The sequence below is a fragment of the Cucurbita pepo genome, chromosome 1 (genome assembly GCF_057944985.1).
Source record: "Cucurbita pepo subsp. pepo isolate OVF chromosome 1, ASM5794498v1, whole genome shotgun sequence".
Taxonomy (NCBI): Eukaryota; Viridiplantae; Streptophyta; class Magnoliopsida; order Cucurbitales; family Cucurbitaceae; genus Cucurbita; species Cucurbita pepo.
The window spans coordinates 5,486,636-5,504,265 of NC_141798.1; the positions used below are offsets into that span (position 1 = coordinate 5,486,636).

Consider the following 17,630-nt stretch of genomic DNA (forward strand, 5'->3'; position numbering starts at 1 on the left):
ATTCCCGTTCCTTTTATCAAATATTTTTTCACGGATAAACTAAATGCTTTAAAAAAAAAAAAAAAAAAACATTTTGTTTCTTATTTTAATATTACCATTTAATCCTTCAACTTTAATATCTAAATTTTATTTTTTATATTTTTAAATATAAAATAAGTATAGTTGATATTAAATTGTTATAAATTTAAAAGATATAAACTAAATTATTTAAAATTTTGGAAATTTTAAGGAGTAGAAAAAGTTAATTCTAATTTCTCCATCTAATGCATAAAATAAATATTAACTTCCCGACCTAATTATATTACAAAAATAGAATTGGAACTTGTTTTTTAAATCACAAAATAATTGGGTTTTAAATATCCATAATAAGAATATTGATTTAATTAGATAATTTTAAGCTAAGTTTTTAATGGTATTGGATTGAGCTTGGAATATAAATAAAATATCTCCTTATTTAACAAACAAATAAATCATACAAAAATGATGAATATTCATTGTGTGAAAAACAATTCTAGAGCCTTGGTTGTCAACCCCACTTCCTTCCATCTCTATCGATAGAAGGGTGGCAAATAGGATATTGTTGTGCAATATTGTGATTAATTTTAAAATAAAAAATAGAAAGGAATAATAATTTAATTAATTTTATCTCGTATTTTATTTATGATCAAAACCAAACTTTAAAATATTATATTTCTCTTTTTCTTTGGCCTCGAGACTTAAACAACGATGTATTAAACATATAAAAAGAAAAAAAATTGTTAATTTCTTATTTACTTATATACCCTCAAGTCTTCGTGTAAAATCCCCATTTTCTAAATACTATTTTAATATCTAAATTACATTTTACAATAACAAATTAAGAATTCTGCTATGAACAATCAAATGAATTTATCTTTTTATCTTTGATCTCAACACGTGCAAATGAGACTCACAATATAATGTTTTAATAGGTTGAATTGATTTATTATTGAGATTAATTTTTTTTTTTTAATAACAAAATTTCATAGGTGCTATTGTATAGAAATAAAAATAGAATTAGGAAAATAAAATTACATGAACTAAAATTTGTAGAAAATGTTGCGTAATTTCTCACTCTTCAAGTCGTCAGGGTTTTCCAGATAGCGAACGTCATCGAAATGTATCATTTGGGTTCGATGCTCCGGTGCAGTTTCCCGGCAAACTAACAGGGCTTTTGCTTCAATTTCTAACTTCAATTTCTCTTTTTGGGTTTTAGTGGGAAAGTATGTCGGACGCGTTGATCAATGGATTGGCCGGAGCTGGAGGAGGAATCATTGCTCAGCTCATCACATACCCTCTTTAGACTGTAAATTCTTCGACTGAATTTCCGGGTTTATTGTGCTGAAATTCGCTGAGTTTCTTCAATTCGAGAGGTGTTTGGTTTGTTCTGCAGGTGAATACTCGTCAGCAAACAGAGCGCGGCGTGAAGAAGGAAAATAGGAAACCTGGAACGTTTCAACAGATGTGTCAGGTGCTCTCAATTTTGTTCTTCAAAACCTAATTTCCTACAATTTTTGGGATTCTGTTCTTGTTGGAAAACTTTGCGCGGCTTATTTCCGAAATTAAATGTTTGCCTGATGGATAGGGAAATGACCTCTTTGGTTGATTCGTGAATAGGTTGTAAAACATGAAGGATGGGACCGGCTCTACGGTGGCTTGGGGCCGTCTCTGGTTGGTACGGCTGCATCTCAGGTGAGACCCCCATTTGAACTCGGTTTAGTTGATATTATTATATCACGCTTTCAAATTTCGATGTCAAATTTGTCTTAGCTTCGGTGTTACTGCGAGAGTGAGGCTGGTTAATATCTGATCTTTGTTAAAATTAGAAAATGCAATTCGCTTTCTTCCTTTCACTAGATATGTATATAGAAAGTATCTGAGCTCAAGGATAAAGAATTAGAGAAAGAGAACTTACAATCTGGTTTGTATATATATAGAAGGTAATAACGGAAGTAAACACATCCAATTGACAATGAGAGGAGTAACCCATGATCTTATAGAGATTATGAAATCTCTTCATCTTTCTGACCTGGGATCCTCAACATGTCCCCTCAAAATGGTGCCTCTTTGGGTCCACCATTCTTAGGTCAGATCCCAATTTCTTGGACTGAATACTGGTTTCGGCTTTGTGGGTTTTGATCTATATTAGATAAACATGAGGTTCCATCTTAAAACCAATTAGCGACAAGAGGAGTATCCATGTATCTTGTAATGATTGTGAGGTCTCTTCATGGGATCCTCAATAGTCCATTGGTAGTTATGAGTTACATAGAAATGGCAGAACGTCAACTTTCGTGGCTTGTTACTGATTCTAGCAAGGTAAAACGAAAGTGATATATGTTTAGATTTTCTAATGTCTCCACTTCATTCTTTTCAAAAAATAAAAAGAAACCGTTTTCCTGTGGATCAGTTTAGATTTTCTAATGTCTCCACTTTATTCTGCATAAGTTTGTATGTTTTTTTAAAAAATATAGATTCATGGTATCTTACATTTGAACAAAATTTCGTTCTTGGTACAGGGTGTTTACTATTATTTCTACCAAATATTCAGGAGCAAGGCTGAAGCTGCTGCTCTTGAACAGATGAAGGCAGGGATTGGAGACGGGTCCGTTGGGATGCTTTCCTCGCTTCTGGTGGCTGCTATATCTGGGTTTGTTTGCAGATTGTTTTTTTTATTTTAGTTTCTTATTATTTGCATTTTCATAAGAAATTCCTTCATTTCAAACAAATGAAAAGGGATAAGGGTTACAAGAAAGTGGAGGAAGGGCTTTAATTCTATCCTTTTTTCTCCAAAAGGATTGGCATAGAGTAAACGTTTAGTTTTAAAAAATTCAAACAAAAATACGAAAGAGTTCTCATCATTTCGTTTCTTTTCTTGAGATTAAACATGGATATGTTGGGTTGCATCCTATGCATGCAGGTCTTGCGTCCAATGCATTATTTCTATTTTGTTTAAATATCTACTTCAGACAGTTTAATCTTTTTCATATGCAATTAAAATAGATCACTTATCAGAGCTACTGCCAAACCATCTGCATTATTCAGTTCTTTATTATTTCCCCTCTAATTTATCTAAAAAATATTTTCATTCTTTAGGTGTGTCAATGTACTGTTGACAAATCCCATATGGGTGGTTGTTACTCGGATGCAGGTAATAATATATCACGGAACTTTTATTGTTTTATTTATGCTTCATTTAAAATAATTAAATTTAATTAAACCAGTGTACAAGGAGATTATTTTAGGATGTCACCCTTAAGGGTTGAGCATAATATCTAAGCATTTTTGGATTCAACTCAGTGACTTGATGATAGCCTTGCCTTTATTTTCTTTTTATTTCCAAAAATTGGTTTTTATTCTGCTTCTTTTTCTTCTTCTTTTAGTCCCTGCTTTTGCGTTCGCGTTTTTTGATGTCTTAGTCATTCAGGTTCTATGATTTATTTAATGAAATCTGGTTTAAAGAAAAAGATGGAAGAGAGAATTTTATCTCTCTCTTGGGGGTCTAAACATTTTTTCTCCTAACAATCTTAAAGCCTTTCCTTTTTATCTGTGTATATCCAGAATTCAGGAGCTATTTACTTTATTTAACACTTATTGATGTTGACTTTCCTTAAAGAGCACTGTAAACTAAACTCCAGTAGGAAGCAGTTTCATGTTGTAAATGATTTCATGGAATTTGAAAATTTTTAAATGACAAGATTTGTGTTATCATTTTCCAGACACATAGAAAAGTCTCAAAGCCGTCTCTTCCCGGTGGAGCACCATTGACTCCACTAGATGAAACAATTCCCACAGCAGTCGGTCCTCCTTCATACGGAACCACTCATGCTGTAAGTAACAAACGCCCATGTACTAGTTCCCGTAGTAGCCATGAACTCTTTGTTGCATGAATGAAGGCAGACATGTTTTTTCTGGACTGCTGCCACAATTTCTTAGTTTCAACGATTTCTTGGTAATTAGATTATCTTTTCTCGTGTTCAGTCTGCCAGAATTGGATTTGGATCTGGAGATCCATAGTCTGTCTCTATTATCCACCTTGGTTAATCAGTCTTCGTAGTTAGCTTATAAAAACTAATATTTAAAAGAACATACAACTCCCCCCTTTGCCGTACCGGGCAGTTATATAAAATCTATAGTTTACATTTCATTTGAGTTCTCTTTTCTACATTTAGCGAACAATTTTTTACTGACATCTTAATGGTTCGCTCAGAATGGCTGAAAAATAAGAACGTATAGCAGTTGTCCTTATGAAGTAAACCGATTGCTCAAGATTGAAGGGACTGACAGATAAGAGCCCAAACCTAAAGCAGTACTCGTTTTATCTTTGTTTGGTCTGATTTGGGAAAGAATGTCACAAAAGAAGTATGGATATTAAGAAATTTAGTCAGCCAGTTATCCCATTTTTTACTTTTATATCTTTCAGCTCTATCGTATTAGTTTACATATGTTTTTTCTCCCATTGAAGCCCTCTTTTCCTTTCATCATGATTAACAGATCTCACTCTTGATATTTGACTAAGATTTTTGTTTGGAAAACGTGGTTCAATCTTCAGATTCAGGAACTTTATGAGGAAGCTGGAATCAGGGGTTTCTGGAAAGGGGTAATCCCAACGATGATCATGGTACGTGTGGGAAAGAAACTTTCGAGTTGATACATGATGAAACACTACTAGATAAGATATTCCTTTCTTATCACAGGTTAGCAACCCTTCTATACAGTACATGCTGTATGAAACAATGTTGAACAAATTGAAGAAACGACGTGCCTTACGGAAAAATGGCAATGGAGTTACTGCACTAGAGGTAATCTTTACCCGGACCGTATAATTCTCAAAGTGACCACATTTTGACCATGTCCAGATTTATTTGTCCACTCATAATTTGTTTTTTTAGCGTTCCATGACAAGCTAACACATTTGGCTACTTGTGCAGATATTTTTTCTTGGTGCATTGGCAAAACTTGGAGCTACTGTAGTAACCTATCCCCTTCTAGTTGTGAAGGTAAAATTTATAACCTCGTAGAAACAAAAGCTTTATGAAGAAAATGGGATTTCTTTACTTTCCTGAAAAAAAAAAAGTTTATATGCGTTTGCTCCATTCTTACAAATGTTGTTTCTGAGCTCTTGTTTATTTTTCTAGGATGCATTAGTGTAAACTATCTCATCCAAGTTATTTTCATTGCAGTCTAGGCTTCAAGCAAAACAAGTCGTAGCTGGGGACAAAAGACATCAGTATAAAGGTTCGGATTCTTAGGAAAAATCCAAGTTTTTATGATCATAGTATATTCCACCATCACCGATGTTCATTCATTTTTGATCCAGGCACATTTGATGCCATCATCAAAATGATCCGATACGAAGGAGTATACGGGTTTTACAAAGGAATGGGCACGAAGATCGTGCAGAGTGTTCTGGCTGCTGCTGTGTTGTTCATGGTTAAGGAAGAACTTGTCCGGAGTGCTCGATTCCTTCTCACCAAGAGTGCCGTTGGCAGAGTAAAACCAAAGCCTCAGTGACTCACTCCATTACAGGTTAATAAGAAGTTATCCAAGCCTCAATTTATGTCTATAATTTTAATTATTATTCATCATCATCCTACTGTAGTATTCTTATTTGAAGAAATTAATAGGAAATTTGTGTCCTAGAAAAATAGGCATAAGATTTGTGCTGGAAATTGTTGTTTAAAATATAACAGCAGGAACACTCAATTCATAGTCATAAACTGGAACGGCACATGTAAGATTTTATTGTCTTTACATATTATTATACAGTTACTCTCATATTAATATGTGTATGATTCCAATGCTTTAATCATTCGAGTATAACTCAATTGATGGATAATAACCCTTTCATTATATACCCCAAATTCGAACTTTTTTTTAAGGAATAAATATAAAAATAGTTACAGTTTTGTTTCTAATTTGATCTTACTCATATAATCTATTTGAACACTACTTTTTTTCCCTCGAGTTGAACTTCACTGTTGAAACAGTCTCGTCCCTTGAGTCAAGCTAGAGCTGAAACAAAAGTTAGACATATGTGAAATATAGGTTTTGATACGAAACTCCGACATTATTTTAATATGTGACAATTTAGTCGCATAATTTAAAGAATTTTGAAAATATAAAACCTTTTTGTTTTTAAATGCTTTTAAAACTAAAAAAAAATAAAATAAATAAATAAATAAATAAATAAATAAAAAATCTTCTCGAAAAAGAAAGATTGAAGAAGAAAGATCGAAGAGTCGGTGTCCTCTCTCTTTCAGACGAACCCAATTTCCAGTTGAGGGACGGCGGAGGGAAGTGAAACCAAAAGATATAAAAAAAAATGGCGACAGAAAATGGCAAAAAGGCGAATCTGTTGAATCATGTCTCCGTCGGACACCTTATCGATGAATCTGTTTTTGAGGTTATTGAATCTATGTTTCTTTCTTCAATTTATGAGTCTAGGTTTGTTTGTTTCTCTCTAAAATCTTCCGTTGTTTGTGCGTTTGGTTGCAGGTTGTGATGAGTCGCGGGTATATCCCAGACGTGAGTTTGAATACTTTTAAATTGGTTATGGGGTATATCATCATATTCATAGCTTTGGTGGCTCAGTTTTACAAAAATAAGTTCCCTGAGAATCGCGATTTCTTGGCCGCCTGCGTTATTTTATATCCTTTTTCTTTCATTTGCGTTCTTTCTTTTAGATCTTTAGTCGAGAGATTGGATACTCCGAATGTTCCGCCATTTTCTTCGTTCACCAGACCCCCTGGTTTCTTTAATGAAATTAATGCAAATCATTTGCTGTTTTCTTTGACTCTGGCAAGTATATAGTCTTTATTGGGATCTTGCTGCTTATTGTTTACACCAAGGAGAAGAACACAATTTTTTGCACCCATCCTCCTGCAGTAAGATTGTTACAGTCATATATGTTGGTTATGATGATTAAAGAAAGCATTATCATCATGATTATATATATGATTGTAATTGAATTGTTGTATGTACAGGGCTCCTTGAGCAGCACTGGATTGGTAGTGTGTTCAAAATTTCCCAGATTCTCTCATCTCTATACTCTAACCATATCTAGTTCAGAACCCAAATCAATCTGCGCTAATGAATCAGTTCAACTTACCAAGAGTGTCACTCGCTGGTCTCTTTCTTTCTCTCCACTGCATTCTGGAATCCAATTACTCTTTTCTGAAAATTATACCCTCTTCCAGGTTTACTAAGGATGGAGTTTTGGTTGAGGGGTTCTTCTGGAAAGATGTCGAAGCTTTGATCGATGATTATTCAAGAGGACCGAAGAAGAGCAGCTGATTTCTTCTGGGGGTCTTTCAATTTTCATTTCTAGCACACTCAATTATATTTTCCTTCATTAGTAGTATAGCCTTTCCAAAGTTTGAACACTGTCTCTGAACATCTCTTTTTGTATAGTTTTAGAACAGAATCAATTGACACATACTGTGTTGTTTTCGTCCGGGATTAGAGGTTCAAATCTTCGTACTGCTTGAACGATATAGTATGTTATCATATCATAGGGTTTGATATTGATGAACCTTTTAGAACATTGTTGTATTCCAGCCACCAGAGGCATGTGAAAGTGTGTTCTGTTCATCCACAGAATCACTTCACATGAACACTCTTCTATCGTCACTTGCTCATAAATGATGTAAATGATGCTGATAGCGATGCGTCGTCTCTTTCCTGCTTCATTTTCTTCCAAAGTTTCAATTATTTTAGAAATAAAAAACAAGAATTATCACGCAAATATGTTTGTTATAAAATCAGAAATTGGAACAGAAAATGGGATTTTTGAAATAGGGTCAAACAATATTTGATTGGTCATATTTTTTCAAATATGCTTATGCTTATGTCGAGAATCTCATTTCTATTTTTAAATCTAAATGCGGTGGGCGTTGCAACACGAGTGTCTTAGTCTTTGTTTAAAAATCAATTTTTGAGTACAGAAGAAAAGAAAAGAACCCCACCAATACCAAACAAACTTATATTTTGGATGCAAAAGTATTAGCATCTGAAGACTTTGGCGAAACAAACAAGAAGTTTCAGACAAAATGGTTCAAATCATATGAACTTTTGAAAAATGATATGAACAATTCATTTGTATTTATAGAAACTAATAATTAGCATAACTATTAGATGAAAACGACACACAGATTTCCAATAATTTTTTGAGTAATCATAAATATGGTTTTCCACACAAAAGAACATCGTTTTGTTGGGCCCCTTGTTCTTAGCGGTATATACTTTTAGAGGAATATTTTTTTACCTATACCAACAATATGCTTATTTCTTTTCCGTGTCTCAATTGCAGAAATTTTAAAATTTTTGTAATAAGCATGTGCATAAAGACAAAACATGTCGAAATAACCCGGGTTGGTTTGTAAGAATAGTTTTTGCTCTTAGAATTAATTCATAACAAATAGGTAATGTAGTAATGACTAATAATGCATGTTAGCACTCTTATAAGAAAATGGTCTCACCCTCGGCTAAAAGTCCAAAAGAGAACATTACTTTTGGAATGCGTATAAATTAATCATCGGGCACTTTCGGCAGGTTGGCAATATGCAATTTATCTCCACTTCATTTCAAATCAATTCTTTTCTACAATTACTTCATTCCAGACTCTTAATAACATGATGAATCTAATTTGTTCGAACAACGTTCGATCTTGATAATTTAGATTAAACGAGTTTAAAATATATATATGTTTTTATCTATAAAACACTACATGTTATCCCAATTTTTAAAAGAAAAAAATGCAATAACATTAAATCAAAATTGTAAAATAAAAGCAGAAAATTTATTATAGCGTTTTAATTTTTTTTTTCAATTCCATGTTTATTTAATTGATAAATATGAGAAAAATGGTATATTAGATAAAAGAGAATGAAAAGGAAGGGAGGGAGAGAGAGATTTTATATTTTTATTATCTATTTATTATAATTCTTTTTAGAAATATGTTGAGATAATAAAATTTAAATAATAAAATTTAGTTATTGATGAAAAATATATTCTATATACATGATTGAATTTCTAAAAATGTAGATAAAAAAAATGAAATTAAAATAACACAGTACTTTAAATAATTAATCTTTCTTAAAATATTAATTAATTAATATTTCTGGTGTGCTAAAAAAATAAAATAAAATAGTTAATTTATATTCCTGGTGCCTTTTATTAAATTATACTTTACTGGATCCCAAGAGACACGATTAAAGGCGAGAAAGAATTGATTCTTTGAGAATCTCAATTTCATTTTCTGCCTCTCAATTCATTTTTTAAAACATATTTAACTAAAAGTATTTAATTTTGTGTTTATTTCATCTTTACAATTTTATGTATAACATGATATTAATATTTTTGATACTTTAAATATGGGATCGTAACTAAAGAGAGGAAGACAAAATTAAATATAAAATAGAATCTAAATATAAGAGGAGATTGTTTGAATTTATTACAAAAAGGAAAAAAATTGGATTTGAGATATAATTGCAAAATGAAATGCAAAAGACTCAAACACAAAGATAAAGTTCGGACTTTTTCTGTGACCACAGAACCGTCGAACTCTCTTCCACTTCAACCAACAGATTACGGACACCTGAAAATAAAGAGGAAAAGTTCTATAACCTTTAATTCTATGTGTAATAAATAAGTTTGTGACGTATATATTTATTTTAAAAAAATTACAACATACTAAGAAGATGAATGTTTATGATTTTATTACAACCTACATAGTAATTTTAATTAAGGGTATGTGGTTTATATATTTTCTCTATAAGAAATTCTCATATCAAAATTGTCCCATTTAACAAAGTCGCATCAACTTTTCTTTATATTTAGAAAAATTAAAAACTTTAAATAAAGTATGTAAAAGTAGATAGATAAAATAATAACTTTTTAAGGACAAAAAAAAAAAACAACAACAACGTATAATCTATTTTTCTTACCCGGAATAAAACTTTATGCATGTAAATGCCATTTCGATTAAGGTTTTGTTTATAATATTTGATATAAAAAAAATGTCTGAAAATCCATACACTTTATAAAATTTATTATGTTATTTAATTTTAGATAATTAACAGTGAGTTAACTCTTTTATTTTTATGAAGTAAAATTATTAAAATAATGTTAATTAATTAAATTTTAAGTTTTTTAATCTATTGAGTAACAAATCTTAATAATTATCTCCAATAAATTTAATAATTAAAAAAAAAAGACAAGCTTGGTTTATTTTGTGTGTATATATATAGAAAGAAATAATAATAATTAAAATTTTAAAGAACCCCATTGTGAGTGAATTAATTTCAATAATGGTATGTTAGGGTTATTGGTTTATTTGTAGTCACATGCTACACTCCAAATTATAATGACAAAAATTTATAAGGATTTGTCATATTCCTAAGTGGTACAATTTGTAATTGCTTTGGGGGACCCCTTTGCAACCTAATATAAGGTACACTTTGTAATTGCTCTCGGGACCATTTTGCAAACTTTGCAAATTTATTTGGGGACCATTTTGCAAACTATTTCATTTTTTATATTTTCTTTTTAAAAATGGTATTTCTTTTTTTAATTAATTCTTTACCGTGATTTTTTCTCTTTTATTATACATTTAAGTTTTAACTTTAATGACTTAAAATTTTAAATGTTTGTCAACACGTCAATATTTTGATATATCTATGAATTTGGCGTGAATATAAGAAATGTTTTATTATATTATAAAATAAATCGAAGAAATATAGTAAAGTAATCATTAATCTAATATCCATTCTTAAAAATGTAAACTTATTTGGAAAAGGTGAAATGTTTTTTTATTTAAATATATTTTTGTTTTTTTTTTTACAAATTTTTATTGACATCCATATTCAAACGAAAGAAAAATTAAAGGAAGATCGTGTGGTACCATGCGTTTCGTTGGTTTGTACATATGTTTCAAATATATGTACATTACGTGGCTTAACTACAATCACAGATCTCTAATCCATGTGGATCTATTTCCAAAATTCACATGTTGTCACCATCCCAATCAAATATTTATCCAAATTTAATTGTTTTTATAAATTCATTATATAAGGAAATAACATATACTGTCTATCTCTATAAATTAAAAATTATAAATTTATAAATTTACTGATAAATCTCCATTTTTTTTTATAACTTTTCTCCAATTTTTTCCTTTTTTTTTTAATTTTTTAAAAATTAACTTTAAAATTACATATTATGCCTATCAAAAAACGTTTAATAATATTTATAAATTTTAAAATACGTTTAATAATTGAGTGACCTATTAAATACATTAAAAATGAAATAATACGTGATGAATTTTAAAATTCATGGCATAAATAAATAGAAACTCGAGACTTTATCAACTAAACTTATTATATTATATATATATATATATTTTGTTAAATATGTTCACATGTATATAAGTTCTACCTCGACATAAGAGATGAAGTTTCAATATATTGTAAGAAAAAAATCAACACATTTTCATTAATAACAAATTTGCATATTTTTGATGGTTTAGTTATATTCATATAAATTCATTTAAAGAAACTTAGAGAAACAAACAAAATATTTAAATTACAGACGTCACAAAAGTAAATGGATAGATGGAGATGGAAAAATATTTCAATTCTTATTCCACAAAAATTATCATTTGTTTTTCCTAGGTTTAAAAACTAACTTTTAAAGTTAGAACGTATGGTTCACACTTGGAAATATATATAATATTATATAATAATAAGAAGAATGTAGTAAGGTTTGAAGTCACTTTATTGGAGTTATTAGAGCTGGACCAAATTTCTTTTGGTTTTTCCTTTTGATTTGAACCGAACCGGTTGAGTTGTTTTGTAATTGAAAAACAAATACAAATATTAACTTTGAATGAAATAATGAAATAGAAACAAAAGATTAAAAATTTCGTATCATTATTTATTTTGAAAGATTAAGATATTGGTTTGGTTGGTGGGACTATCAGTTTGATTCTATTTTAATTTTCATACATAGTTGTCTAAGTTTAGTGGTAAAAGGTTCTATACGTTCAACTAATCCTTAATAACTAAGGGATTCTTCGGGATTATTAATATTCCGATAAAAAACTTTTTTCTTAAAAGCATTTAATCCTTTCTTTTTGATGAAAGATTCGAGAAAAAAAATATAAATTCTCCTTATCTGTATAAAAAAAAAAAGTTTGAAATTAAAAAAATTGGATTATGAAATTACTAAACATAATTTTATTGAATTGGATCAATACTTCCAATTTGAAGGAATAAGAGATCTAGGGAAATCCATTCTAATAGTAACTAAATCTTTCAATTTTTTAAAATTTTAAATAAAGGGTATATTTCAATATTTGTAATTATATGTATATTTTTTTTCGCAATTGTTTACTAAAGTACTAAAAATTTAGATGAAAGATTAGACAATTAAAATAGGGCAACAAATCATATGTTTTTTTTTTTTAAATAATAGAAATATTTTCTTTTCTTAAATTCTCAAATTTCACCTAACATGTGTAATAAATTTATCATCAACTAATTTCGATAAACTCACTAACATATATTTTAAAAAGTAGAAAAATAAGAAATAAATAAATTAAAATTTTACTAACATAATAAATTATATTATATAAATAAATAAATGTAGCATGATATCATAATTAAAAAAAAAAAAGGAGAGAGAGAGAGAAAAAGAATAATAAATTCTTGTTTTTAACAAAACAGGCAGCAGAAGAAGTAGTAGTAAGGGCAATAATTAGGTGCAGAGAGGGGTACAGTAAACAAACAATGGGAATCTGCCACGTCATAAGGAAAGAGCCAGTGATCGGCATCTAACCCATCCTCAGCTTTCCAACGCTGAAATCTTATTGGTCTGTATTATCTTGTCGTGACCATTCTCCTTTTTTTTTTTTTTTTTTTTCTTTTTCTTTTTCTTCCTTCTTCTTCTTTCCTACATTTTTTTTTTCTTTTTAATTTCTGAGGCGCATATTAGTTAAGTCTACGAGTTTTAGCTTCTAGGTTTGATCCAATCCCCCACTCCACAAAATTCTCCATTTCTCTCCGTACTCGATGCTTCCCACTGTCCTTAGCCGCCGTCCCTTTCACCTTCCGCAACTCTTTCCATCTTCTTCGCCGCCCTCTCTCTAAGTTTAGACCCTACGCCGCCCCCGCCGCCTCCATGATCCGTCGCTTCCCGATTCCTTGGTTCGCTGATTCTTCCTCGATCCGATGACCCCCTCCTTCTTCCTGGACTTCTCTGATTCCTTGAATTATCGGTCGCGGATCGTGTTCGTTGCAGTTCTTTGCATCTCGGGCTCGATTGACCTGGGAGTTTTCTAGATTGATTTAGTTCCTAACGAATTTCAACTGTCTTGTGTTCGTAACTGTCGATTTAGGGAGTTCTGTTTTACACGTAGCTTGTTCTCTTTTTTTTTGGGAGGGGCATTTTATTGTGTGTTGAAGAGCTATTTATCCGACCGACTTTTGTGAGAATTTAAGTTTGAGATGGATGTTTAATTGAGTAAGAGCTTGGCGGTTTTGGATTTGTGATTCGACTTGGAGTTGGAGTTCGGAAAGTGAAGATTGGGACTGGAACATTGTGTTGTTCGAGTTTAATCCGAGTTATGGAAGAACGGGACGCTAGTAGAATTAATATGGGGATGTCAGATGAGGTTCTTGGCTGTGTAATGCCCTATATTCATGACCCGAAAGATCGCGACGCTGTCTCTCAGGTTTGCAGGAGATGGTACGAGCTCGATGCGCTCACTCGCAAGCACATTACCATCGCTCTTTGCTACACCACCACGCCGGAACGGCTACGGCGGCGGTTTATTCATCTCGAATCCCTGAAATTGAAGGGCAAACCCAGAGCCGCGATGTTTAATTTGATACCCGAGGATTGGGGAGGGTACGTAACCCCCTGGGTAAGGGAGATTGCTGATTCTTTCAATTGCTTGAGGTCTCTCCACTTCCGGCGTATGATTGTCGTGGATTCGGATCTGGAGCTTCTCGCGCGTGCACGGGGCCGTGTTCTTCAGTCGCTCAAACTCGATAAATGTTCTGGATTCTCTACCGATGGGCTATTCCATATCGGACGCTCTTGCCGGTATCTGATTTCAAAACTATATTGTTTTTTTTTTTTTTTTTTTTTTTTTTTTTTAAATCGAGATTTCACTGTGCTAAGGAGATTTTCTTTCATATTTTTCTACCTACTTGGATTGGTCTTTTGAGGTTTTGTCGTTGTTTTGCTTAAAAAGCTGAAATTTCTGGCCATCGGAAACTTGTGAGATTCAGAGGATCCTTTCTATTAATTGTTTGTTCCCGATGAGCGATGACGAATGAAAGCTGAAACCCCCCCCCCCCCCCCCCCCCCCGATCCTTTCTATTAATGTTTTGGTTTTCCATTTTCTGGGTTACTTACTATTGTTATTTCTTTTATCATTATTGTCATTTTTGGGAGTTTTATTAGGTTTCTAGTTTTTACTTTTTCTGGGTCGTTCATATGATATTTTGATGCCTTACAAGCTTGTTGAAGAAAGACATTTTGGGGGAGCTGGTGGGTAAAGAAGGCAACTGTTCTAACTCATCTTAAATGAACCTTAATTTGGATTGATAGTGCAAATTCAGCAATGATGTCAGATTGCATTCGAGTACATCCTTGAACTAATAATAGCATGTTTCCCGTGTAGAAATTAAGTTGAATTAATGAAAAGTGAGTTCTGAATATGTTGGTTGGTTAATTTTTTGATTAAATTCTGATTTCCTCCGGGATATTCTCATCACTCTCGTTGTTGTTTTTATTGTGGTGTTTCAGGAATTTAAGAACGTTGTTTTTGGAGGAGAGCTTAATTACAGAGAACGACGGGGAATGGCTACATGAACTTGCTACGAACAACACCGTCCTTGAGACGTTAAATTTTTACATGACAGATCTTGCCCAAGTCAGATTTCAAGATCTTGAGCTCATAGCCAGAAACTGCCGTTCCTTAATTTCTGTTAAAATTAGTGATTGTGAAATCCTGGATCTGGTGGGCTTCTTTCGAGCTGCTGGTGTTTTGGAGGAATTTTGCGGAGGTTCCTTCAATGATCAACCAGAGAGGTATGCCGCTGTAGCCTTGCCCCAGAATCTCCGCAGTTTGGGTCTTACATACATGGGAAGGAATGAAATGCCAATAGTTTTCCCTTTTGCAAACATGCTCAAGAAGTTGGACCTCTTGTATGCCCTGCTTCGTACGGAAGACCATTGCACTTTGATTCAGAGATGCCCCAACTTAGAAGTGCTTGAGGTTTGCTTATCAAATTCATTCATTTTCCATATTGTTAAAGGAGTGCTTTCAAAATTCATTTGAAAACTATTCAATTCATCTTTCAAACCCAAGTTTTGCTTACTTAGGAAAGATGTTCATGGTTAATATTGTATTGTGTTTGGCTGAGCAGACTAGAAACGTGATTGGGGATAGAGGATTAGAAGTACTTGCTGGTCATTGCAAGAAGCTGAAAAGGCTTAGAATTGAGCGAGGTGCGGATGAGCAGGGATTGGAGGACGAGGAAGGTCTTGTTTCACAAAGAGGATTGATTGCTTTGGCTCAGGGCTGTCTGGAACTGGAATACTTAGCTGTGTATGTTTCCGATATCACGAATTCCTCTCTCGAGTGCATTGGCACTTACTCGAAAAATCTCTGCGATTTTCGCCTGGTCCTGCTGGATCGAGAAGTGAGCATAACGGATCTGCCACTTGACAATGGAGTTCAAGCTCTGTTGAGAGGGTGTTCTGAGAAGCTGAAAAGATTTGCTTTGTATCTTCGGCCTGGTGGATTGACGGACGTTGGTCTTGGTTACATAGGGAGGTACAGCCCAAATGTGAGATGGATGCTTCTCGGTTATGTGGGGGAGTCTGATGCTGGGCTGTTGGAATTCTCTCGCGGCTGCCCCAGCCTGCAGAAGCTTGAGATGAGAGGGTGTTGCTTTAGCGAGCATGCATTGGCAGCCTCCGTCATGCAACTCACTTCCCTCAGGTATCTGTGGGTTCAAGGCTACAGAAGGTCCTCCTCAGGCCGCGATCTTCTGGCAATGGCACGCCCGTTCTGGAACATCGAATTGATTCCGTTGAGACAAGTTGTGGTGTCCGATGAAGTTGGGGATATGGTGGTCGCTGATCACCCTGCACATATACTTGCATACTATTCCCTAGCAGGACCAAGAACTGATTTTCCAGACAGCGTTGTGCCGTTGGATTCGTCGTCCTTAATCGCTGCGTAGAGCATATGGGCTGTTGTACATACAACAACAACGTCAACATCATCAACATCAACATCAACATCGACAACGATAATCTCTCCTTTCTTCATTTTTCCACGTCCTGTTAATACGTTACAAATTGCGGTTAGGAATGTGTTTGTAATGTCATTTTGTTGTGGGTGGTTGTATTATATTGGCAAGAAAGAAAGAAAGAAAGAAAGACAGACAGACAGACAGACAGACAGAGAAGACAGAGAAAGACGGTTTTAGTGTTGTAATAATAAGGCTGTGTTTTTTGTTCTTAAAACAGTTTATGCGCAGACTTTTCCCTTTTCCTTTCGCCCATTTCGAAGAAGAAGGCTGTGTTTCTTTTTTTGTTGTTTCTGAGTCGAATCCTTCCTAAAAAACGTCAGTTGGAGAATGGTTTGTTGTATCAGTTGTGAATAAATGAAAGAGCCTTTTACCTTCACAAATCTTCAAACACTTTCCATATCATGTGGGAGTTACAAATTGAAAGTGTTTCACTGAAGTTTATACCATTAGCAGCACAGGCAGCTTCGCTCATACAAATTTCACGTTCTTTAATGGAAGGCTACTAAGTGTTTCTCATTGGTTCAGGATCATTGTCACACTCACAGGAAGTAGCTTTTAAGGGGAGGATTGAGCCAAGGGGTCTCTTTTTTTATATCAAAAGAAACGGGTTTAAATTCCATTATTTTGACACAAGCTGTCGGCAACATTAATTTATATATATATATATATATAACTCAGCAAGTTTTAAGAATATTTAAACTTTTTTTTTCTAAATTATTCACAAAAATAGTTAATTTCCCACCTTTTTACTATTTCTCTAAACTTTATCAGATATACCTATTCTAGCCTTTGCTTTTTCTACACTGATCTATATTCTCTTAATTATTATTTAAAATTGAACAATATTGAAGAGTCTAGAAAGTGGATGATAAATCATATTAAAGTCGAATTAATTTTTTATTTATAATTATTTTGGTATATTATAAACCTTTATGATACAAAATTGTCCTATCTTCTAATATTTTTGCCACAATCCCATGGTTTCATAATAATTTTTTTTGGTGAATGCAATATAATTAATTACTAATTGTTGTATTACGTTACCTAAATGATTAATTCGGTTGGACTTAATTTCAACCTCCAAAGATGAATATTTATCTTCAAAACTCACCTTATCTTATAAGAATCAATATCATTTGGTATCTAATCACCTAGAAATCACACAAAAATAATAATACAATAAGAAAAAGGCCAAGGAATTTAAAAGTTGATAATTATTTCATTTACCACCCAAAAAGTAAAAAAGAATATTCATGCTGCTCATTCAACTTTGGAGGAACA

At 32.7% G+C, this 17,630-nt stretch overlaps 3 protein-coding genes across 4 annotated transcripts; all 3 read left to right on the plus strand.

Annotated features, from left to right (window-relative positions):
- The first annotated feature begins 1,058 nt into the window (after window positions 1–1,058).
- PXN (Mitochondrial substrate carrier family protein) lies at window positions 1,059–5,796 on the plus strand. The gene is made up of 11 exons (XM_023697586.2): window positions 1,059–1,324; window positions 1,412–1,489; window positions 1,636–1,710; window positions 2,538–2,668; window positions 3,115–3,169; window positions 3,738–3,848; window positions 4,571–4,639; window positions 4,716–4,820; window positions 4,950–5,018; window positions 5,202–5,256; window positions 5,339–5,796. Exons 2-11 carry the CDS (start codon window positions 1,481–1,483, stop codon window positions 5,530–5,532), a joined length of 873 nt encoding a protein of 290 aa, XP_023553354.2. The 5' UTR covers window positions 1,059–1,324; window positions 1,412–1,480; the 3' UTR covers window positions 5,533–5,796.
- A 404-nt stretch (window positions 5,797–6,200) lies between these two features.
- On the plus strand, window positions 6,201–7,562 carry LOC111804814 (Microsomal signal peptidase 25 kDa subunit (SPC25)). 2 transcript variants are annotated; one of them, XM_023689614.2, is made up of 5 exons: window positions 6,204–6,424; window positions 6,517–6,668; window positions 6,824–6,905; window positions 7,005–7,147; window positions 7,218–7,562. In XM_023689614.2, exons 1-5 carry the CDS (start codon window positions 6,344–6,346, stop codon window positions 7,312–7,314), a joined length of 555 nt encoding a protein of 184 aa, XP_023545382.2. In that variant the 5' UTR covers window positions 6,204–6,343; the 3' UTR covers window positions 7,315–7,562. The 2 variants fall into 2 exon arrangements, with proteins under 2 accessions (XP_086984741.1, XP_023545382.2); XM_087128615.1 differs by lacking the exon at window positions 6,824–6,905 and having other exon boundaries at window positions 6,201–6,424; window positions 6,517–6,546.
- Window positions 7,563–12,960: 5,398 nt separating this feature from the next.
- Window positions 12,961–16,638, plus strand: COI1 (RNI-like superfamily protein). Its single transcript, XM_023681888.2, has 3 exons — window positions 12,961–14,124; window positions 14,833–15,304; window positions 15,456–16,638. Exons 1-3 carry the CDS (start codon window positions 13,643–13,645, stop codon window positions 16,275–16,277), a joined length of 1,776 nt encoding a protein of 591 aa, XP_023537656.1. The 5' UTR covers window positions 12,961–13,642; the 3' UTR covers window positions 16,278–16,638.
- Window positions 16,639–17,630: the final 992 nt, after the last annotated feature.